The sequence below is a fragment of the Gossypium hirsutum genome, chromosome D03 (assembly GCF_007990345.1).
Source record: "Gossypium hirsutum isolate 1008001.06 chromosome D03, Gossypium_hirsutum_v2.1, whole genome shotgun sequence".
NCBI classification, from domain to species: domain Eukaryota; kingdom Viridiplantae; phylum Streptophyta; class Magnoliopsida; order Malvales; family Malvaceae; genus Gossypium; species Gossypium hirsutum.
The window spans coordinates 39,808,924-39,834,057 of NC_053439.1; the positions used below are offsets into that span (position 1 = coordinate 39,808,924).

The following is a 25,134-nucleotide window of genomic DNA, read 5'->3' on the forward strand; positions in this document are numbered from 1 at the left end:
CAAAGACTCTTCTACACTTTTCCTACAGTCAATAAAGTACACCACTAAAGTCCATTAGGACAACCTTGCAATTGCCTAGGCTTAATACCATACTAATTTAACGCATTGACAAATAAGGGGTGTAAAGAGAGATGTAAACTAACTTCAAAATTATATAAGGGCTTATAGAAGCCCAAATCTTTATTAAAGGTAAGACTTTCCACCATGCTCAATAGGTTGTCCCTAGTTGGAATAAAAACATCAAACTCATAATTATTCAACTAAAGGTCCCTATACTTTAGTAGAATTCCCAGCTCTTTCTCTGTGATGGTGCACTCAAAAGAATCACTAGTAATTATATCATTAACAAGTTTGTTCTTCTCTTATAAGTCTAAAAAACCTCTTAGTCACCATTATACCTTTTTTTTTGGCCAACCATTGAGCCAATTTAAGCAAAAAATAAGAAAAATGAAGAAAACAAACAACATAAAACAAAGAAACTCACCTAAGGGAACACTCCTAGTAAGCCAAGAACTTTTGATAATGAGCAAATAACGCATAAAAAAGAAGCTTATTGTGAAAAATTTATCTACAAAAGAAAATTCTAAAGTTGACGCAAAACAGAAGAGGAGTCCCTATTTATAGAGTTGTTCCAAATACCCTTAATAGCACTATTAACGCGTGTTATCATGCAATCTACACAAGTTTCCCCAGTGGTGATGATTCCAACCAACCACAATGTTCCACATGGCCTATAACTCATCATAACGCCTATAATGCACAACCTAATGAGCAACTAGCACATGTTTTCTTAAGTTATACCTTCATTAAATTAATAGTTGCAAATTTAAAATTAAAAAAAATTCAAAATCACGCCATCGTACCCTGCAACACATAATGATAGTACCTTGCTAGAGCCATTTAGTCTCAAGGAAGGTCACTTTATAACCTCCCCTTCAATTGGAAGGAGAATTGTTTAACACACTCCGTTAGTTACTACACTTTGCCAAGAAATAAGGCTACACCAAAATCAACTACTTTACTAACACGTAGGATTCACCCGACAAAACTATTGTCCCTCGTTATTGATATACCTTGTAATTGCGTTACATCAAGTTGCATCACTAACCTAACAAGGAGACCTGTGTTTGCGACTTGAGTGACAACTTTCCAACCACAAGAGGATACATACCCTATGGACATCTTCCATAAATACCTCTTAGAAAGTCAGTAGCTCCACCTACCAATCTCTCTTACTCTCCCAATAACACTAAGCTCGTTTTTTCCCACAGACCATCTCTTGCAACTCTCAGCCTACTAGGTGAAACTCCTTTCCAACCTCCTCCATTTTTCTGCTGTCAACAAGTAGACATGTTTAAAAGTTGGATTATTAGCTCTAACAAAAAAAATTGGATGAAAGTGTTAGGCTTGAAAATGAGTTTAGATAAATAAAAAACAGATTCACTTAAAAAATTAAATAATGATAAGCTTAGCCCTTAATTTTTACATCTTTTGTCAAATTGACCCCTTTTTTTTTTAGCTAAAATTGGTCATTAACCTTTTAAAAAAGTCAATTTACTTTTTTTTGTAAAAAAAATGCTAACTAATACATTAATTTTCCTAATGATGTTAGTGTTGCAACCCGCATGGCAGTCCATGTGTACTTCATGTTGACACGATATTGTTTATTTTATGTGATAGCCCGTTTCAGTGGTACCAAAAAAGGTGATTTCAGAACCTCATATTTCGATGATTGAGTTAATAAATATTATTTATTAATATTTAAGAGGTTATTATAGTATTATACTGTGTGTTGGTCAAGTAATTTTAGTTAACGGTTAGTAATTAAGATGGAAGGACTAAATCATAAAAATCATAAAACTTAATCGCTATTGAATTTTAGTTGATAAATAGCTTAGATACTGAATCTATAGGGATTAATATGGAAATTAAGCTAATTTTCAATATGGTGGACAATTTGGTAAGCTTAGAAATATTAAAATTGTAACACCCCACACTTGACCCGTCCGCTGGATCCAGGTATGGATGTCACAAACGAACTTATACTTAATAATTTCTAACTGGACTTCTATAAAACAGTCTAAAAATAAAACTATTTAATAATGAAATTTTTAGAATAATAATTCTTACATCTAAGATCGTAAGCCACTGAATGTTCAATCATTCAATTCATTATTATCTCTAATCAGACTATTTATTTACAATTCAACTATTAAAATCTAGCTAAGGACTATCTATCTACAAAAAAATACAGATTATAGGGAGGCTATTTGGCTTTGTGGTTTTGATCTTGAGGCAAAGTCTCCAATGGTACCCCCTTCCTATATGCATGACTTGGTCCAACAGTGATCTTTGATATCTACTTTATCTGGCTTGTCCCTCCTTGAAGTCCTCAATTATCCCTGCAAGTCTTGCGAACATATGACAAACCCTTGTAAGTTCAATTGAACTTAGTGAGTTCTTTTACTATGCCATAATTTAAACCTATTATACGAGGGTAACAAATGTAAAATAAAATAAACTTATGTTTACTCCTTGCTCAATCGAGGTGAGCATTCTGCATTCGGGTGGCGGACTCCATCCGAACCTTCGAGCTACCCGGCTCGTCGTGAGACATCGTCTGGTTGGACTCTTCTCTAGTCTGCAATCCAGACACCCCTCTATATCTACAAATCCTATCTATACTTCTTGTCTTGCCTCCCTTTCATACACACTGCATACAAGGTATATTTATTCTCTACCTTACTTGGTTGTACGTCTATCTACCATTTTATACCTCAGTGGTAGTCTCTCTGGTCTCCTGATCATCTGTTAAACGTCACAGCAATAATGTACAAGCGTGCACTATCGATGCAAGTATAGTAGACAAATATAAGTTTGTCGAATATCGATCCCACGAGGATGGTTGTCTTTTGTGAGAGTAGTTGTCGAAGTAATAACTTGAAAACAATAAGATAAAATATGATACTGATAAACTGGGATCCCCAACATGAATATTCAACAGAATACTAATTGCTCACAAGGTATAAAAGGATAGGTGATTGTCGATGCATTAAATTGCAATGAATATCTTACCAAGATTAACTTCTATAATTAATCTAAGACTTAAACATGCACATTAACCACACCTTCTGATGATGACAATGGAACATTATTAAGAATAAGTGGATTAAATCCCTCTAATCCTCAAGCAACTTCCATTGTCATGCTTGTAAGCTTGAACTGTCGTTGCATTTTCCAGTGTCAGTGACTACAATAATACTTTCATGCCAAAAATATTCAAACCCAAAGATTAAATAGTAAAAACAAGATTGAATAAAATAGCATTTAACCCAGAAATCATGTGTTCTTCCGTACAAATATGAAATAGAAAGTAATCACCAGTGTTTAAAAAAGAAATATAAAAGAAACAAGTGGAGAGTACTATTCCTAGAAAATCTCGACTTGATCTCTCAACTCCCTCTTATGTCACACTCAGGGCTTCTCATCAAGAGCTAATTTGCATCCCTTTCACGTCGGTTCACCCGTAAGAGGCTCAAGCCGCCATAGCCGAAAAGCTTCAAAAGATACATTGAAGAAGATAATACCCCCAAAAGCCTTCTTTTTTTCCTTTTCATGTGAATATTTATATTCTTCCAAATAGCACAGGTGTCCTTTCATCAGAATCATGCTGCCTCTGTATGTACAAGTTGGTTATACCAGACTAGATAGCTCAGACATTTGTGTTCTTATCCGGACAACTGTCAGGTGTGGCGACAATTCTGGGCGCAATCTGGAAATACTCATTCAGCGACATCAGTACCAAAACATGAAGAAATTAAGGATAAATAGGTTAAGATCCACTGAGTTATAAAATGCAATTTTTTGAACTGAAAATGCTAAAATATGTGCTAAAGATAACTAAATGGGAACAATTTTGTAATGGTCTAAATTCAAGGTTATCGGAACAGTTGTTTCGTAGCCACAAATCCGATTTAAAGAGAAATTTATTTTAATATTTTTGCATGAATATTGATATGATAGGAAAATCGTATGAAAATATCGATAGAAAAATTTTACTGATTTAGTGGTTAGTTAGAAAAAGAAATTATTGAAGAAATTGGGTAAAAACAAGGTATCGAGACCTCGATCTCGTAACACCAAGTCAAAAATATTTTTATAAATATTTATGAAATGTTAGTAATATGGTATTAAAATTTCGTTAGAAAATTTTAATGTTTGGGTAATCAATTAACTGAAAAGGACTAAATTGAAAAAGGTGTAAAAGTTACTAGAAGGATTAAATAGCTCAATTGTTAAATGAGGAGAGACAAAAATTGAAAATAACCCCAAAAGGAGATACTTTGGGCAGCATAAGCTGAGAAAAATTAGGAGAATTGGTGAAATAAGGGTAAAATGGAAAAATAACAAATTTTACTATCATAAAAATGAGACCAAATTGGAATATCTAGAATTCTCTTTATTTTTCTGCATTCTCATCAGCCAAAAACGTCCTAAGGGTTTATTCAAGCTGGTTTTTCATAATTTTTTCACCAAGTGAGTTTATCCTTACCTTTTTCTTGTAATTTTTATGTTTCTAAGACTTTTATAAATAGGTCATATTACTAAATTCATTAGTTTTTGATTTTATAAATAAAATTGAAAGTCACCATGGTTTATTACTGTAATTTTATGATAAAATAACATGAAATTGAAGCTTTAATTTGTTTATGAGATGATTTTATTAGGTAATTTCAAAAGAAATTGATTTGTAGGACCTAATTATGAAAAGGTTTGGAATTAAAGTCTAGTGCTAAAATTCTGAATTCCAAAGGTTATAAAGTAGTTTAAAGTGATAGAATAAAGTGTTAATTGAGAAAAATAAGCTCAATTGAGAGGTTAATTGAGCAGGGATGAAATTATCATTTATTGAAAGCTTAGGGGGAAAATGGTAATTAACATCATGCACTAAAACAGTTTTGGACAGCAACAGTAGTCTAACTTTGAAAAATCACCAAAAATTGTAGAGATTGAATTAGAGAATGAATAAAATATAAAATTAAATCTTATTGAGTCTAGTTTCTTATAAAAGAAACGATGTAAGCAATGGAATTGTAAATCATGATATATAATAGATTATGTGAGACAAAGTCAGAATGAATTCGGGTTCCCCTGTTCTGACTTTAAAAAATCATCAAAAATTAGAGAAAAATAATTAGGGGCTTAAATTTATATGTTTAAAATCCTTAATGAGTATATTTTCAAAATAAACAACTGAGAACATCATCTGAATTTTTTACAATAAGATGATTAATTTTTAGTGAAGAGGGGTCGGAACTATTGAATAGTGAAATATGGGAAAATTTAAAGAATAAACTGTACTTATTGGCTAAACCAAAAATTTTGAAAATTTTATAGTAAGAAGATATATGAGTCTATTTTCGGGGAAAATTAGCAGATCTTAATTTGGAGTTATGTAGCTCAAGATATAAATAATTTAGTGACTATGACTCAGTGAGACAGCTTTGAATGCACTATAAATAATAATGAAATTATAGAGAATGTTACATATGAACATGAAATGTATTAGATTAATGATTAAATTTATTTATTTAGATCCAGAAAATTTAAATATGAAGCTAGATCAAGGAAAAGAAAAAGTTCGGGATTAGTAGATTTTTTTGTTTACGAACAAGTATCGAGGTAAGTTCGTGTAACTTGAATTATATTCTTAAATGCCTGAAATGTTTGTTATTGATGTGAATATGATTTGAATGTTCATTGTATGAAAATTGATGAAACATTGATATATTTGATAAAAAAGGAAAGAAATCCCAGTTGAATGGAAGGAAAATTCGATGGATCTCTGAAAATGAATTAACGGTAAAAAGGATCTAGCCCGGACGGGTGATCTTATCCTGATATAGCCCTCCCAAAGAATATGTGGAAAATGGATTTAGCCTGGACGGGTAATCCGAATTAGGGTCTGAATTTAGCCTGGACTGGTAACTCAGATCCAAGCTTATTAGAGTAATTGTCATTGCAGGGGATTTAGCCTGGACTGGTAATCCCGACAATACTCTATGAGTTTATATTATAGGGAATTTAGCCTGGACTGGTAATCCCACTGTGAGGATGAGGTTCGTGGGAGTGTGCTCTCTGAAATGGAAATGTGCGCACATAAATATGAATTGACGGACCCAGATTTGTACACTAAAGTGTACCCCTGAAAAATCCATCGAAATTCTGAGAAATTCAACGGGATAAATATGGAAAAGTAACAAGGGAATGGAAATCATAGAATTGATGAGCTCATCAATCATGGCATATATATATTATTGATACATAGAAATTATTGAACTAACTTGAATGTTGAGTTTGTGCATGTTAAGGGAATAATGCATTGAATGGATGTATGAATGTTTATTGCATTGTATTGAAAATATTAGGTAAGTATAATTCTTGTTACATGAGCTTACTAAGCACAAAGTGCTTACCCTGTTTCTTTTTCCCCTGTTTTGTAGTGTTAAGAGCTCGGAGGTCGAATTCAGTCAGAGATGTATCACACTATCAACCTCAAGATCTCGGTATATAAAGAAACTTTATTTTGGAAATCAATGGCATGTATAAGCTAGTAAAGTAAATGTTAATGTGAAATGAATGTATGGTTAGCCATTGGTATGGCTAACAAATTTTGGTTTTGGTATGTGATGAGGTTATCTTGTGAATATGTTAAATCTATCTTGAAAATATGTTGAAATGGATTGGTTGTGTTGGATTAGTCTCGGTTTAAAATTGCTAGGAAGGTTAGAAATTTATAAAGGGGTTATATTGAGTTCAAAAAAAAACTTTGGGATTTTGCAAAAAAATTATTATGGTTTCGATTTAATCCCGATTTGGTCCCGTTGTATGTTTTGGGCTTCGGAGGCCCAACCAAGGGACGTCATGACATATTTCGATAAATGAATAGTATTTAACTTGTAATAATGGAAAATTAATTTGGTAAAATCTGGTAATGCCTCATACCCTATTCGGCGACGAATACGGGTAGGGGGTATTACAAATTTAACCAATAAGTAGGGAGAAAACATATGTTCTTTCTAGTACTATCATCTCCTCGCCCAAGAGTCCTCAAGTCATACCCTTCTTGGAAAACTTCCATGGTTGGACCAGTCCTTGGCGGACTCCCTCTTTCCATACCATAGCCTTGGAGGACTTGTTGACAATTCCGTATCGTGCTAACCTTTAGTAGGCCTGGCTTCTCTGTCGAATCCTATAGATTATTATTTCAGTGACTATACAAGTCTGCCCTATTGCTTACTCATTCCTTCCTACAAAGTTATCCTTCTAGCAGTACACCCACAATAGACTTCCCTCTAAGAGGAATGATTTTGACAAACATTCTATCCCCTGGACAAAATCCTTATCCTGGGAGGGCACTTCTCCATCCTCTCACGAGATTTGTTCCTCCCGTACAACTTTATTTAGCTCCCCTTTAGAGGCTTTACATTTCGGATCCTTACTTGTGATCCTCAGATATTTCCTTTCTTCATTTCATTTATCCACATACGGGGTGTTCATTAGTCTCTAACCTATATGAGCAGGTAAGCTCTCGCCAGTCCTAACTTACTCTAAATCTTGTTGGGTCTTTTCCCTTACCTTATTAACTTTGATTACTTTTGGAAAATTCCTCAAGGTTCGCTTACCACTTCTCACACTTTGCTTTGCCTCTTCTTCCACCTGCATGGGTTTTCATACTTGGCGCACATGCTTATACTTCTCACTTGACATCTTGGCATACTTTTCGTATTTATCCCTTGATGGGCTCTATGGGATGTGATCTACCATAAACCGACGTGTAAAATTAGGCTTCTTCAACGCACTTAAAGATCTTTTTCTCGAGGAAAATAGAGTTTTTAGCATAGTTTTTCGTTATTTTCATATTTTCGGGTAATAAGTGAAAATGTCTCATTTTTGTCTTTTTTTTACCCAAATTGGCCGATAATTCTATTGGAAGGTCTAACATGTGTTTAAATGATGTAGGGACATGATAGAGATAAAAATGAGCAAGAATGGCATTAAAGGCAGTAGTATTGCGATATCCAACCCTTAGAATCATGACACCTTTGACAATGTAGAACACCAAGGATCTCTTTTAGTGGTATTGCGATATCCCTTGGGTATCGCAATATCCATCTCCCAAGGAAGACCCTAAATTTTAATACTGCCCGAGATATCTCGATATCTTCTTCTAGGTATCACGATATCACCTTCGTCAAGGGACAAACTTGGGCAAAAAAGGCAATCTTTGCCTACTCGACCCACCAATCACACAAGGCCCATGTAGGGGTATCTTTTGAATCGAAAATTCATCAGAATACACTTCAAAACAAACAAAAATTGCTAAGGTAGAGGGAGACACACATTACCTTAGTTTTAGGTTTAGTTTTCTCTCTACTTTTTTTAAGGTTTTTACTTTTCTCTTATTCTACCTTAGATTAAAGTTCATTTTTCTGCATTTACTTCTTGTTCTTGTTGTTCTTTATGTTAGTTAAGTTAGTTAAACTGTAGCTAAGGTTTATTTACTTTTCTAGCCCATGTACTTTGCTTTTAAGACTCTTTAAGCTTTAGTTTAATGTATTTCAGTTTATTTTACTTTAAATCTTTCAAAGCTTGTTCCTTTTATGTTTCTTGCTTTATATTTCTCTATTAAATGCTTTTAGTTTCATGCTATTTAAGTTTTCTTGTATAAACATCTCTACTTTTATATTTTTCTCAAGCTTTACTTTCATATTGTTTTCCATTGCTATGTTAATTTTCTTTACGGTGAGCATGTATAGTGTTTTCCATTGCTATGTTAATTTTCTTTACGGTGAGCATGTATAGCTAAACCTTTAAGAAGGTTGGCTGATGGAGATGTGGATAAACTAAAATATTTGGACAAAAGACTAAATCTTTCATCTATTATCTTATTCTACATACCATATACCAAACTACCATAGTCTCTTTCGTCTTTAGTCTTACGCCATATTTCATCGTCACGATGTTGCCACAAAGAACCAGTCGATACCGTTGTCGTGGTAAATACCATTCCATAATTTGTTTTCCTGAACCCTTCTCCCATTACCTTCTTAACACTACCTAACTTCAATGCTCAAACACTATAGTTTTCCTTCCGCAAGGTCTGGAGCTTCGCCTAAGGCGGTAACCAAAGGTTTTATCCCCATTTCCTTTCTTAAACTTTATATATCCCCTTGAGGTTTTCCCATAGTCATGTAATGTATGTTCATATCATCATGCTTTATGTTTATGTAACCATGACATACATAGACAATATAGAACATAACAACAGGTTTGGAGTTTGGAACTTACCTGAATCCTTATCATTTCCATGACTTACCGCTTTTTTTCTAGCACCGAAGCTTTCATCCTCTAGGAAGTGGCTTACAAAAAATTAATCATAGGTTATAATCCACATTCTTAACTTAAACCCATTTTTCCAAAGATATGCAGAACCCTCAAAATAGTTCTAATGTTCATGAAATTTTCCCTACGTATACAGAAAGGTTAAGAACCTTACCCACTTGCTGGTTTCTCTACTTTTCCAAGTTCATCCTCATGAAGTCTGCTCCATGCAGAACCTTCTATGGCTACTCATTCTTTGTGATATTGAAGAAGATGAAGAATGGGAGAAGTTGGAACAAAGTTAAGAAGAAAAATCATCCCTGGATAGTCGTTTCCTTACTTTTTATAGACATTTATGCACTATTACCAACCTCATGAGAATCATGCATCGCTAATAATGTCTCCCACTATGGAACTAGTGGGTCCCATCTAAATCAAACCATAATTGGATCTTAACCATGTCCAATTCAGTGTTTAACTATCTCTTTTCTTCCGATATAGTTTGCTCGCTTTCGGTTTCTTTCAATTTAATCCCTTAATTATTCTAAATTTTGGTTTTATTGGAAATCAAGTATTATAAAAATAAAATATAAAATATAATTTTATAAGTTAAAAAAAACATATAACTTAAGGTGGAAGGAGAGAGAAATCATATTTTCATCTTCAACCTTCCATTGAATTCACTATTGTTGGAAGCTCTTAGGGCTCAAAGCTTTTGGTTGTTGCTTGATGAGTAAATTCTTATCCGTTTCTTGTAATTTTTATGTTTTTGTGATCTCGTGAGCTTGATTTAGCTAACTTAGGGACCATTTTGTGAAACTATTAAAGTTTACTAAAGTTACCATTGATGTATTCTTGAAGCTTTTGTTGTTAAATAGTTGCATGTAAGCTTAAATGTTAGTTGGACTAATTTGTAAAGTGAGATTTTGATAGTTTTTTCATTTAATACTAAAAAGTAAATTTTGTTAACAGTGGGGTGAAAATTATATGTTATGTGCTGCTAGTAAGTTAACTAATGATGAATTTGAGATCAGTTTCGAAATCAAAGACCAAATTTGAAAGTTATCGTATTTTCGATTTTAGGAACTAAATTGAAATAAAAGAAAAACTTGAAGAATTATTGCATGGATGAAATTGAACTATTTATAACTTCAATATGCTTTTAGTTGATATTTGGAATAGATAATTGAATTAAATTATGATTTAGATTAAGAATTATTACAACCGAAGGCTTTACGTGAAAAAGAGAAAACTATTGACTAGTCCCTGATATCTAAATCATTATTGCCTTGTCAAGTAAGTTCATACAATATAATCAAGTTTAAAATTTTGTTGTATTATGTTTAAATGTGTAACTGTGTTTTATTGAAAGTTTGAATTGGCTATGAACTAATACACAAATTAAGAATTGAATCTAATTGAAATGAATTGTTACATAATGGAAATGTTGAGGCTAAATCCCAATGAACTTAGGAAAAGTCTCGCATACGAGGTTACGAGTTGATGCCTGACGATTCCAAGCTCTAGCAACTGTAGCTCGGGTTGGCGACTAAACTAGGTTAGGGGTGCTACATATTATATGTCATGTCAACAAATAACTTAAAAATTATAAAATAAATAAAAATAAAATAAATTCAAAATAAAAATAAATTTATAATTAAAAAATATAAAAAAGCATGAAGTACACACATGGGTTGATATGTAGGCTGTTAGGTTTAGAATTTTAACAGTTTAGTCACTATTGTATTAAACAACAACAATTTGACTCTTTTTAAAAAGTTGATGGTCAAATTAAACTCTTTGTAAAAAGTTGAGTGCTAAATTTAACTTAAAAAAAAAAGGATAACTTGACAAAAATTGTAAAGTTCAAGAATTAGATTTATCATTATCCCTCTAAAAATTAGTCTATGCTTTGGTAGCATCGTTTAATGCCCCAACCTAATCTATTCTCTAATGTGATATTACATCACTTTTATTTGTATTTTTATATATTATATAAAGATTAAATTTATTATATTAATGTAAATATTAAAAAGTATGTTAAATTAATTATTTTTAAAATTTTAATAAAATAAAAAATATGTAAAATCATGAAAGGTTAAAATAATAAAAAAGCATAATTCTTAATGTTTTAGAGAAAAAGATAATATGAATTATTCTAAGCAAGTTTGAGTTACTCGTTAACAAATACTTTTGAATTTGGTAAGTAGAGTTTTTCACATTTTTTCGTTGATTTGGGCACAAATGGATAATTGAGTAGTCAAACTCTCTAATTGTAGTGTTTGGTGAATGGAGGATTGCAAGAGCTTGTTGAGCTAAAACCTCCAAAATAAAAAACGCTGGAATGGATAACTTGACATATCTAATCGTGCTTGCTAAAAAATTACTCTATTTGCTACATGCTCTTAAATCTAATAGGGGTGCCAAGATATCAGTAACTAGAGGTGATCATGGGTCGGGCTGGGCTAGGCCCAAACAAAATTTTAGGCCTATTTTCTAGGCCCAGGCCCGACTCGATCCGAAATATGAGCATAAAAATTGTTCCAAGCTCGGCGTGAAAGAAAATTACTAAGCCCGAGCCCAACCCGGCCCATATTAAATTTTACAACACCAAAAAGTATATATTTAATATATATTTGATTAAAAAGTATATTTGATTAAAAATAAATATATATATTTAATATATAATTCGGGCCGGACCAGGCCGGGCCCAGGCCAAAAAAATTTTACTCGAGGCCAGGCCCGTTTTCTAAACGGGCCTCATTTTATTGCCCAAACCCATATTTCGAGCTTATATTTTTACCCAAGCCCTCCTATTTTTCAGGCAGGCCGTCAGGCCAGGCAGGGTAGCCCAACCCATGATCACCTCTATCAGTAACCTCCATTCTCTCATTTTCACTTTCACCTCCAAAGTCCAAAGTAAATCTAAAAAATATTCACAAATTAATTTCCATAATAGATGTTTTAATTCTTTAGTAATAGTGTTTTATTTCAATAATTTCACCTAATAAAAACTAAAGTATTATAAATAAATAAATACTTAACAATAAAATGTGACATGCTCTTATTTGTAATTGTACATATATAAACTTTCAGTTAAATTTTATCAAATATTTTAAAATAACCGTTAATAGAATCAAATAATCAAATTAGCCACTATAATCAACAATCAATTAATTGTCTAACAGGATGAAATATTCCATGTTGGGTTAAGGGTGTCATATTTGCTAGAATCCAATGCAAAGTAAGGTCCATGGGCCATGGAACCATACGACAGCCTGGCAGGCCGATGCCTGAACTGAAAGCAAATCGTTTCCTTTTAACTGAATTATTTCCCTCCAAGTTTCCTTTCCTACCCGCGAAACCCAAAATTCATGGCTTCATTTCCCGCCAAAAACCATACCCACATGAGTTCACTGTAAACTAAAGCACCCACCTAAAGCTAGGTAAAAGACTTAAAACACACACCAAATATCTCTCCATTTCCAGCACCGCCCTAAAGCCTACGCGATGAAAATCAAATCAGTGAAGCTAAGGGAAGCCCACGAGGTAAGTTCCAATGCTTCTTTCTGCTCCATCTTGTGGGATCTCCAAGCCCACCACTTGGTCACTGCGTCATCATCTCAGCCCTCTATCTCTATTCACTATCCTCTTCTTCATTCGAGTCCGCCTCGGGTTCTTCGCCACCACCGAGATGGGGTCACTGCCTTGGCAATCAGTCCCAATTCTACCTGTCTTGCTTCCGGATCTATTGATCATTCTGTTAAGCTCTATAAATTCCCAGGTAGTCTTTTTTTTTGTGATGTTCAGCATTTTTTTTGGTTCTCTCTCTCTCTCTCTCTCTCTCTCTTATCTGGGTATTTGTTAGAATTACGAAATATTCGATTTAATCTGTAAATTTTCGTTGATAACATGTGAGAAACTTGAAATACTGCAATTTAATATAACGCTCTTTATTCTTTCCCATTTCTACTTCATTTTCTTGCTGCAATTTAATGAAAACATGAAGAACAAGGTCTAATGGTTCTTTTTTTTAGGTGGGGAGTTTGAGACTAATATTACCAGGTTCACGCTGCCTATTCGTGCACTTTCTTTTAATAAATCAGGGAGTATGCTGGCAGCAGCTGGTGATGATGAGGGCATTAAACTTATTAATACAATTGATGGCTCAATCGCTAGGGTTCTTAAAGGGCATAGAGGGCCTGTCACAGGCTTAGCTTTCGATCCTAATGGTGAATACTTGGCATCAATTGATTCAATTGGGACTGTCATATATTGGGAACTTCAATCTGGAAGAACATTATATACCCTCAACGGTGTAGCTCCAGATACTGGTTCGGATACTTCGGTTTTAAATGTACTTAGCTGGAGTCCTGATGGGGAGACTTTAGCAGTCCCGGGTATGAAAAATGACATAGTGATGTATGATAGGGATACGGCTGAAAAGTTGTTTACTTTGAGAGGCGATCACACGCAGCCAATATGTTTCATGTCGTGGTCACCTAATGGGAGATACATGGCCACTTCTAGCTTGGATAAGCAAGTTTTGATCTGGGATGTCAAGAGGAAGCAGGATATTGACAGGCAGAAATTTGATGAGAGAATATGTTGTATGGCATGGAAGCCAATTGGAAATGCTCTGGCTGTCATTGATGTCATGGGAAAGTATGGAGTGTGGGAATCAGTTGTTCCATCCTCAATGAAGTCTCCTACTGAAGACATTCCGATTTCTCAGACACGGAACAGTAATGGCCTCCTGTTTTTTGATGAGGAGGATCAGGACCTCAGCATGTCAGGTAGTTTAAGTGATCTTGGTGAGGATAGCCATGGTGAGTCTGAGCCTCCTAGCAGAAAAAGATTGCGGAAGCAGTCTGTAATCGATGATGATCAGCACGAAGATGTTTATGATGAGTTAAACTTGGTTCGGAAAACTGAACCTCAGAGAAAAGTGCCTCGTGTTAACAAGGAAAATTCAGATAAAGAAAAAGATGCATTAAAAGCCATGACGGCATTTAGACCAAAAATGCAGGAGGCTTTTCAGCCAGGTTCAACACCACCGCAACCTGGAAAAAGGCATTTCTTGTGCTACAATATGCTTGGAAGTATAACTACAATCAAACATGATGAATATTCCCATATAGAGGTACTAATGTTGTATGTTTCGTTCAATCCTTTACTTCCTAATGACCTTTTTTTTTTCTTTTGTGCAATAAGTGGTTTGAGGATAGGTGATTAGGCATAAATTTTGTGATTTTACTAAAAATCAGGTTTACAAGCATAAAAATAAAAGCATGTTTTTTCATCGTTATGGGCTGATATCAAGTGCTTGTCTGATGCACAGATAGATTTTCATGATACTAGCACAGGTCCACGAGTTCCACCAATGACTGATCATTATGGTTTCACAATGGCGTCACTAAATGAAAATGGTAGTGTTTTTGCAAATCCATGCAAGGGTGAGAAGAACATGAGTACTCTTATGTATCGACCATTTCGCAGTTGGGCAAATAACAGTGAGGTTAGAGCAGTTGCCTTAAAAAGAAAAACTCATTCCTTACGTCTATGCATTGTTCTGGACATACACATGCTGGTCTTGTAAATGTTAACCTTGGTGCATTTGATGTGAAGTTTCACAAAGTGATGGTTTTTTTTTTTTGGGTACATGTTATTGTGAACTCAGTGGTACATGCGGTTTGAAGGTGAAGAAGTAAAAGCAGTCGCACTTGGTTCCACTTGGGTAGCTGCAGTTACAAGTCTTAGTTTTCTTCGAATCTTCACCAATGGTGGTTTGCAGGTTTATTACTTAATACTGTTTACTTTATTGTTCATGATACAATTGCAGTGTTCAAGATGTTTCACTTTGTTATAGTTCTTGTGAATGGTCATTTCTTGGGAATCATCATTGCGTAATTAGTTTTTTATTTGCATGTCAAAGATGGCCAAAATCAAGTAATGTCATCTAGATTTAACAAAAATAAAGGGTCTGTTTGATATGATCCTCAAATGACTCACCAAATACACGAAAATTTTGGTAAAACTCGAACGTGTTAAACAGATATCTGTGTTTGATGCTCATGCTTAGTAAGAACAATAACAGTTTTTTACCATTTCACGTTAAAATCCAACCATAATAATGGATGCCAATTCCTTGTGGCAAAATTTGTGTTGGTTTGCAATTGCCAGAAACCTGCTAAGAGATGAATATAGGTTAAATGACAGCAGATTGGAGGCAACCTATATATGCTTCAATGCTTATGCTTGTAACTCATCTTAATAACCAAGGTTTTTGGATTTATGCCTATGCTCATTTGTTTTTCTTTACTGATCTTTTATTGCAGAAACATATTCTTTCACTTAATGGGCCTGTGGTGACTGCAGCAGGTTTCAGTAATGAGTTAGCCATCGTCACCCATGTTTCTGATTGTCTTCCTTCTAATGAGCAGGTATGTTAATATTACTATGACTTTTGACTTAATGCATGACTCAATGGTTCACCTAGCTTCAACATATTAATATCCTATGTTACTCGGACTAGGATTTGAGTATCGGTATGTCTCAACACATGTATGTTCAATGTATTTGGAGGATCTTTGGAGGGCCATATCCTTGTTTACATGTTGGATTTCAGTGTTGGACATAGGTACTTAAAGAAAAACTAAGTGGAGGAACATAGGTAATATCCAAGTTGATATGGGAACCTTGATGACCATACATGTGAATCCTTTCAGCTTGTGACTTCATATTATAAGACTCTATCTAAACATACAGATGCTAGAGTTTACATTATTCAACATTTCTAAAGGAACCCAAGTCTTCAAAGGTCGTCTTCCGTTAACTCCTGGTTCATATTTAACATGGTTTGGGTTTAGTGAAGAAGGCCAGATAACCTCTTATGATTCTAAGGTATTTCTGAATTCTGTTTTCAAGTTACCATAATTAGCTATATTTCTTTTGGATATTGAATCTTATGAAAAAGAAAAAAATTGCAGGGTATCCTAAGGGTTTTCACAAGCCAATATGGTGGCACTTGGCTTCCTCTTTTCAGGTTTTATATTCTTCTTTCAAAGATACAGAATAATTCTTTTGATTAATATTGCATATCATTTTAAAATTTGCAGTATTTATGCAATATGCATTGTTCTTTGCAGTGCCAGCAAAGAGAGGAAATCTGGTGAGAATTATTGGGTGGTCGGGTTGAACGCAAGCAAGTTGTTTTGCGTCGTTTGTAAGAATCCAGATACATTCCCACAGGTACATAATTCTTATCTCCACTCTATGTTTAAACTTTAAGCCAGTGGTTTATGGCCATTCTCTCCTTTTTCAGGTGCTCCCTAAACCGGTTCTTACCCTGTTAAACCTGTCATTTCCTCTTGCATCCTCTGATCTTGGGGAAGAAGCCCTTGAAAACGAGTTTATGCTGAACAACCTGAATCTCTCACAGGTACCATCCCTTTTTTGATTTCTGCATTTATGCTTTTCAAGGTTTATCGCATTCAGAAAGTCAGTCCTTTCAGTACAGTGCTTGAGTTGCTTAAGATTTTTCCTGTGTTTACTTATATGGAACATTCCCAACATTCGATTAGGGTGCTGTTCGGTATCTAATATATTTTATCCATAAACCTGCAGATTCAAAACGGAATAGAAGTTACAGCTGTTGAGGGCTTGGACACTAGTAGTCTTGATGACGAGGCTTTTGACATAGAGGCAGCACAAGATCGATGCATCTTCCGGCTCATCGCATCCTGCTGCAACAGTGAGTCTTTGCAACTCGTTTAGACCTTTCATGGCTGTGCATTATCTCTGACTTATCCTATCCCGTTAAGCTTGTTTCTGGCTATTCTTGCAGGTGACAAACTTGTGAGAGCCATTGAACTCGTGAAGCTTTTATCTACTGAGAAATCGGTTAGAGGTGCAATACAACTTGCCACTGCTTTGAAGCTTCCTATTTTGGCCGAACGATTCAATGATATACTGGAGGTTAGCCAGCCCTTGACATCTAAACAGGTCCTACTTCTAAAGTGCTAGCTTTGGATTCTAATAATTTTGTTTTTGCCCTCTCTATGAACAGGAAAGATTGAGAAATAAAGCTGAGGTTTCAAACACCACTGCTCTCAGTTCAAAACATGATCCTGCAACCAAAAGAAGTGAAATTTCGGAACCAATTGTTTCATTATCTTCAGCTAAACTATCAGCTCCTCTGTTTACAAAGTCTTTGGATAGAGTTAAATTTGGAAAGCAAAAAACAGACAGCGATCAAACTACAAATCTAGAGGACAGCAAGGAGGTTAAGGACGCGGAGAAGAATGGTGGATCTAGCCATGTGTGTAGTGTGAAAGAGGTGAAGAACTTAGAAACTCGATGCCCTTCGAATCCGTTTTCAAAGTTACCTAATATTCAGGAAGGAAAGAAGGTTGAAGAAGCGACGCGATCTCAGTCCGAAGGTCCATCAAATAAGTCCTCAAATGAGGAAGCAAAGAAGGTTGTAGGAGAAGTAACAGGGAAACAATGTCAGCGACCCAGTAATCCATTTTTGAAGTCTAAAGTGAAGTAAAAGTTATTTGTTAGTTTTACTGGAAGCAAGGTCTGGTTCAGGCAAGAAAGGTGAAACGGGCATATCCTATGAATTCCCATCCTAGGAGTTGTTTTGATTAATGGTATAACAGCAAGTGACATATTGTCCGTTAAATTAAAGCAGACATTGTTTCCTTGGCTAACTAGCATCTCATAAATGTGATTATGTAATTTTCAGATATGCTTATTGATACCATGTAAAAACCTTGTCACTGCTAAATATCCAGACATGAAAGACAAAATAGAATATCTCACAACTTGAGAAAGAAGACAAGGAGTCAGTGAAGAGAACAAGTTTTTATGTGCAACAATCGCTATGCCATAAGCTTCAACCTAATGGTTTTACAATGCTGACATAAAGTTAAGGTTGGGCTAACTCCTAACATTCACCTTGCATTTCTTATTCTTTTACTCTTGTTGAACTTCGTCCTTCGTACACAACGCTGTCGTAGAACAGTCAAGAATGCAGAGGTAAGAGGCTTAGTGAGCATTAGTAGGCATCACCCTCTCACATACAAAATACGAAGCTTCCATCTCTACATGTTTGGTTTTAGCATGTAGACTAGGATTGGCTATGACGTCCAATATTATTGGTTAATTATTTAATTATTACTTTTAGAAAGATAAGCTTTTAAGATTTTTTTCTTAAATTAAAAGTATTTAGAGAGAGATTAAGAATCTTTCTTTATTTAGAGTGCTTGTTTTAATTTACTTAAACTAAGTTTTTTTATTCAAATAGTTAAACATATGTTAGGTCAAGAGGTTGATCGCTAATAATAAATTTATTTCAGAATTTATTCTAACATTCAAATGCTTAAGATTCTCTCTTGACAAGCCTATGGTTTGAAATTTTTTTCGATAAGTTTCACTTGTTCATTTAATCATGAATTTTAAAACCCTCTTTTAGCTTAAAACACACATCACATCATATTTAAACTAAATGGCAAATCAAGCACTTATGGTAACTCAAAAGAGGTTTTATTTACAAATCAAATTTACATATCTCATATTCAATTTAAGTCCTTGGATACATGTCATAATTCATGGACAATCTACAACAAGTATAGATACAATCCACCCTAAAACCTTAAACCACGATGGGATGCATCCAAGCCGACCCGGCAAGATCTTTAACCTACACGCTTTAAATATGAACTTAATAAATATACAAGGATAATCTAACTTATCATATATCGCTTTTGAACCCCTTAGTCATATCTATAACAAAATTTACTCATATCACATTTTAAGGTTGTAAGCGAATTCATATTCATGATTCTCATTGAGGGTACCAATATTATTTAATCCAAATTTTATTGCCTTTATAGCCTTCGCCTCCTAAAATATTTGCGCGTGAGTTCCACTTGTGGTCCTTAGTTCATTATGCAAGTCATATATTTCTTTGCTCGGGCATACAAAATCATAAGTTTTAATCTCAATATTATGTTTTATGACTCATAATTTAATCTTGTTAAACACATAATCATTTATTGGCTTATCCCAAATTTCATTGGTGCCACAAATTGTCAGAACTTAGTATCACTATAGCTCAAGCATATATTCAATTTTATTTCAAATTATATTTAATCTTAACCATCAAATTCTGATACATACACGAAGGTGAAATTTATTAAATTCTATTCATCGAAATTGTCACTTTTCAAGTTTAAAAAATTAGTCGATTTGCGATGACTTTTTGAATGGGATCTAAGAATTTTTGGGTTGATTTGTCTTTGTAGAGTTTGAAGATCTATCTCTTATCTTCAAAATCCACTTTGAATCACTTGATTTTGAGTTCGGGAGCTCAAGTTATAACTATTTTAGTGAAGACTGCGCGAGCAAATTTTCTAGACGGGATTATTTTTGGGATTTTAATTCGAGTTTAAATCATATTGAGTTAGATTTTGTTGCTTAATGTTTATTATATACGAGCCCAATATTTTATTTACTAGGTTTTATTATTTTATTATTTATTTATTCCAAATTTTGGATATTTTTTAAGTATTTTAAATTGTTTAGGAGCTTTATGTTTCTTAGTCAACAACATAATTTAATTTAAAACTATTTCTTGTTCAGATTAATTAGAGTTTTAGTATAGTTGAGAGTTTTAATTGGATGTACTTAGTTAGCCTATATAAATGTCTATTCATTATTCATTAGAGACAATTGTTTTTATTAATAACGTTTTCAACTCTAGAAGTTAGTTGTTTTGTTCAAGATTTTTTTATTTTATTTTTAGAATTAATTTTCTTCTCAAATTTCTTGAAGGAGTCATGAGAATTGATTCTTCATCTTTCAAACTGCTAATGAATTATTTCTTAGAGGGTTGATTAAAGCTATTACTTGGGTTTGTTGAGGTTTATGCCTTAAAGGGTTCAATTGGACACTTATCCATCATATCCATCGGTTTATTTGATCCATCTTCTAATTTTTTTTTCATTCTATCTTTTTTATTTAGTTATTATTTTGAATATTTATTCTCTATTCTTAAATTTCTTATTTTTTTTTAATTTCTTTGTTTTTCTTGTTTTCCTAAATCTGTTTGGTTTCTTCTTTTCAAGTCAAATCCGAATATTTCTTTCTTGAGTCGAGCAACTTGAACACGATCTTGGTCTATTGTTTTTATCATTTGGTATCAGATTTGAGCATTTTTGAGTTGTTTCCTTGTGCTCTATAAAGTGTTTTTTTTATCTATTTTACTTAAACAACCTCTAAAAAAAACCATGTTCAAAATCATGTTCAAGTTGTTCGAGTCGAGAAAGAAAGATTTGGATCTGATTTGAAAAGAAGAAAAGATAGAATAAAAAAAGTGGAAGATGGACTGAATGAACTGATGGATATGATGGATAGATGGATAAGTGTTCAATTGAACCCTTTGAGGTATAAACCCTAACAAACTCAATTAATGACTCTTATCAACCATCTAAGAAATAATGCCTTGGCAAATTGAAGGATGAAGAATGAATTCCCACGACTCTTTGAAGAAAATCGAGAAGAAAACTACTTCTAAAAATCACAAGAAAGAGATCTTGTACAAAGCAACTAACTTCCAGAGTTGAAAACTTTATTAATGTAAACAATTGTGTCTCTAATGAATAATGAAGAAACCTTTATATAGGCTAATTAAGTACATCCAATAAAACACCCAACTATACTGAAACCCTAATTAATTTAAACAAGAAATAGTTTTAAACTAAACTTTCTTGTTTACTAAAAAACATAAAACTTCTAAACAACTTAAAATACTTCAAATATATCTAAAATTCAGAATAAATAAATAATAAAATAATAGAACCTAATAAATACAATATTGGGATCATATATAATAAAAATAAGTCTAAAAATTAAACCCAATATGATTTAAACTTGATTTAAAAGCTCGAAACTTGTAATTGTCGTAATAATCCCGTTCAGAAATTCTACTTATGTAGTCTTCACTAAAACAGTCATAACTTGAGCTCCCGATGTAACACCCCAAACCCAGCCTAGACGTTATGGTCGAATCTGGCGTGCCACATCACAGTGTCTTTCGAAAATAGGATTTGTTGGTAAAAATTCGTTTTCAAATAAAAAAAACCTCTTTGTTAGTGTTTAACAAATCATTTAGTCAAAAAGTTTTCCTTGTTATCTGCTATTGTTATAAAATGCTGATCTAAAATCGCGGAAGTTTTTGAAAACTTTAATGTTTAGATTTCATATTTTTGAAAGTAGTAATTATTTTGAGAATTCGTCTTCTTCTAAACTAGCAGTTTAAAATAAGTAAGCAAAAGCCCAGTTAAAAATTTAAACAAACATAAATAGCCTTATTACATAAACAAAACCCAACACAAACTTTAAACTTAAAATAAAAGCAAGTGTAAAACAGCTGCAGTTGAGTGGCCACCTCCGAGTCCCTCGCAGCACCAAATTACCTATGGCTGAGGATTACTTGTATAGTTAAACAGAGGGGTGAGTTTACGAAAACTCAGTGTGTAATCCCTTAACAAGCAAACAATCAATTAAACAGTAGATAAATACAGTTTGGACCTGAGCCCGTTACAGTAATAGTCCAGTTCAGTATGGGCCTAAGCCCTTTCTCGTAATAATAAACGATTGGGCTTGAGCCCATCACAATGCCAGTAATCAGTAGGGACTTTACTGAATTTCAGTAATAGTATCAGTGGGGCTTTGGCCCATAACAGTAACAGATATCAGTCATGCAGTGAACAATATGTAATACCATTAATCAGTGCAGATATGCTGTTAGAAATCCTACCCAATCCAGCCTCTACACACCACTCCGTCTCGCCAAACACACCATGTGGGGATAAAATCGACCCACCTAGCCAGACACACCAAGATTAGCACCGGTTGCGACACTAAACAGTATTGCAGTAAAGCTACCAGTAAAAATAAATGGCATATAGCCATCAGTCTTGGGCGACCCGTGCAACCTTATTAGTACGATACACTTACTCCAAATATAACAACCCATCCCCATGCGATATATTGTGACATAATATCATACGTGTATGCAAAATGTCATGCTCAATCATAGTCATACATATCATAGAGCAAATCAGTCATACATAACATAAGGCCATAACCGTCATTTCATCTCCTAGGGGTATAACAGTCATTTTATCCTGAGGGTATTTCGGTCATTTTACCCTAAGAGGGTATTCCCATCATTTTACCTTATGGGGGTATTTAGGTCATTTTACCTTATAGGGATATTTCAGTTATTCGGTCATTTTACCCTATGGGGGTGTTTCAGTCATTTTATCCTATGGAGGTATTTCAGTCATTTTACCCTATAGGGGTATTTTGGTTATTTTACCTATTTTAGGGTCTTAGTGTAGATATCGACCTCTCGAAAGGTCTGCAGTTGCCTCGAGCAACTCAGGTAACCTAAATGGTCATAACAGCGTAAATGGGACCAAGACCCATTACTCGGCCCAAGTAGACACACATGCTCGTGCGGCCCGTTTATCCCAAATTTCGCCACGGCTATGAGATCTACATAGCCCAATCCAGTATTTTCCAAAAATTACAGATTTCAACCGTGTGGGGCTCATGAGCCCATTGAGCCCACATGGCCTATTTCGGCCCAAAGTAGCCCATTACGGCCAAAGCCCATGAAAATGCTCATGGAAGCCTCTACAGTCTATCGCCCATGGTTCGTGGATTTGGCTTATCACATGAGCGATGGTCTCAAATGCCGTATTTTTGGCTTTTCAGCTTTTGCCGTTCTACAGTTACAGTAGGGTGTTTACACACTTGATTGTGAAAATGCACCAAGATCCACAAGCACCAAAACCTACATTCATACAAAGGTTCCCATTAGTCGCTGAACAATAGGGTTAATCTTCCCCTTTTGACACCTTTAACCAAAACAAAAATTAACACTTGCCTCGATTGTCAAATATGGCTTAGCCCACTTATACCACTGACGAAGGTTAACTACAATTTCTTTGACGGATATCTGCATTACAACGGATTCATTAAACAGGATTGTATACTCATGTGGTTTAAAACCACACATGATATTTTACGGATCCACAGAAAAAACTCGGCCTACACTTTAGAATGCTAGACCACATATTTACCTTTGATCGAGTGATGGGAGAAAGGTTTTGACAACTTTAATATTACTTGATACTCCTTCGCTCCTCGAGGAATTCAAATCGTCAGAGAATAGTTTTCAAGTGAAAAACAAAATTGAAGAGATGAAAAGAGAGAGAAGGGCAATATTCGACAAACAGTCGATCAAAAGGGTTAAAGGAAGAATAGCAATTCGGACGAAAGATGCACACGAAACTTCTTCAACACTATTCGGTCTAGGTTTGGAAAAGTAGAGGAGAGAAAAGAAGCAACAAAGAGAAGAGCGAAGAGAGAAGAGAATTCGGTAGAGGAGGGAACCAAAAAGCTATTCGGTCAAAACAAAAAAAATAAAAGGAAATAGTAACAAAAGAAAACCCGAGAGGTACACGAAATCTTAGCAAAAATTTGGCACCAAAAGCAAAAAGGGGGAAAATATTTACACAAATCGAAATGAAAAGTATACCAAAATGAGTAGTATACCCCTCTGGTCGAATTTCCTGAGTATCAAAGTCCACTTTCGGCACACATCTCCTCAACCCTCACTTCCCTTGATTTTCTCCTAATATCTCTTCCCCTTATCCCTCCTTGAATTACTCCACCGATTTCTCCTCAACTCCCCCAACAACCCCATTCAAACTCCCCTTAGCTGTGTTTCAGTCTAACTCCACTACCTATACAACTCAAGCAAAAAAATAAATACTCCATTGCATAACCCAAGACTTGAACCTCAGATCTCATAGTTACACAACACACCACCTTGCCACTAGACCACAAGCTCTTTTTGTGTCATAAAACAATCACTATTATTTATAAGGCCTATATGCCAGTGTCCAGATTCATTTAAAAGTAAAACTAAAAATTTTGCAAAAGCCAATACTTGAACCCAGGCTTCTCAAACACTCCCAAACACACCCAAATCAATTAACCACTGAAGCAAACAAGTATTTGTGTCACTTCCTTGCACAACTAAATATTTATGTGTAGTCTCCTAACTGTTCCTTTGTTCAAAACCTATTTATTTTAGGCCCAAAATTCGGGGTGTTACACCCAAAATCGAAATCAAGTGATTCAAAGTGTGTTTGAAGATAAAAGATAGATCTTCGAACGCTATGAAGACATCTCAACCCAAAAATTACTAGATGTCATCCAAAAAGTCATCGCAAGTCAACTAATTTTCCAAACTTGAAAGTTGATAGCTTTGGTGAATGGAATTTAAGAAATTTTACGCCATTCGTGCATGTATTAGAATCTTATCATTAAGATTTTAAATTTTTTTTGCTTTTAGTAAACTCTAGAAAAGAGACTTTTAATACATGGGGCTCCTCCATAACACATCCCCCTAAACACACTAGAAAGCACCAAAGTGCTAAGCCTCCAAAACACACCAAAGATCACCAAACTGCTAAGCTCGAAGGCAACAGAGAGTGCACATAAAAGGTGCAAAGCCCAAAGGCAATAAAACTCCAGATGGAACTAAAATCCTGCCATAACAGAACTTCATATCTAATCCCTATTGGCATTGATAAGTGCCAAAAGTAACATGTTTTAATCTCATTCTTAATGCAATTTTGGGTGATTATTCAACGTTAATGGTGA

At 34.4% G+C, this 25,134-nt stretch overlaps 1 protein-coding gene across 1 annotated transcript; it reads left to right on the plus strand.

The window, feature by feature from the left end:
- Nucleotides 1–12,742: 12,742 nt before the first annotated feature.
- LOC107949761 (WD repeat and HMG-box DNA-binding protein 1) lies at nucleotides 12,743–18,132 on the plus strand. Its single transcript, XM_016884512.2, has 12 exons — nucleotides 12,743–13,168; nucleotides 13,422–14,527; nucleotides 14,726–14,902; nucleotides 15,065–15,178; nucleotides 15,723–15,827; nucleotides 16,153–16,287; nucleotides 16,374–16,429; nucleotides 16,533–16,635; nucleotides 16,709–16,825; nucleotides 17,011–17,137; nucleotides 17,231–17,361; nucleotides 17,453–18,132. Exons 1-12 carry the CDS (start codon nucleotides 12,895–12,897, stop codon nucleotides 17,933–17,935), a joined length of 2,928 nt encoding a protein of 975 aa, XP_016740001.1. The 5' UTR covers nucleotides 12,743–12,894; the 3' UTR covers nucleotides 17,936–18,132.
- Nucleotides 18,133–25,134: the final 7,002 nt, after the last annotated feature.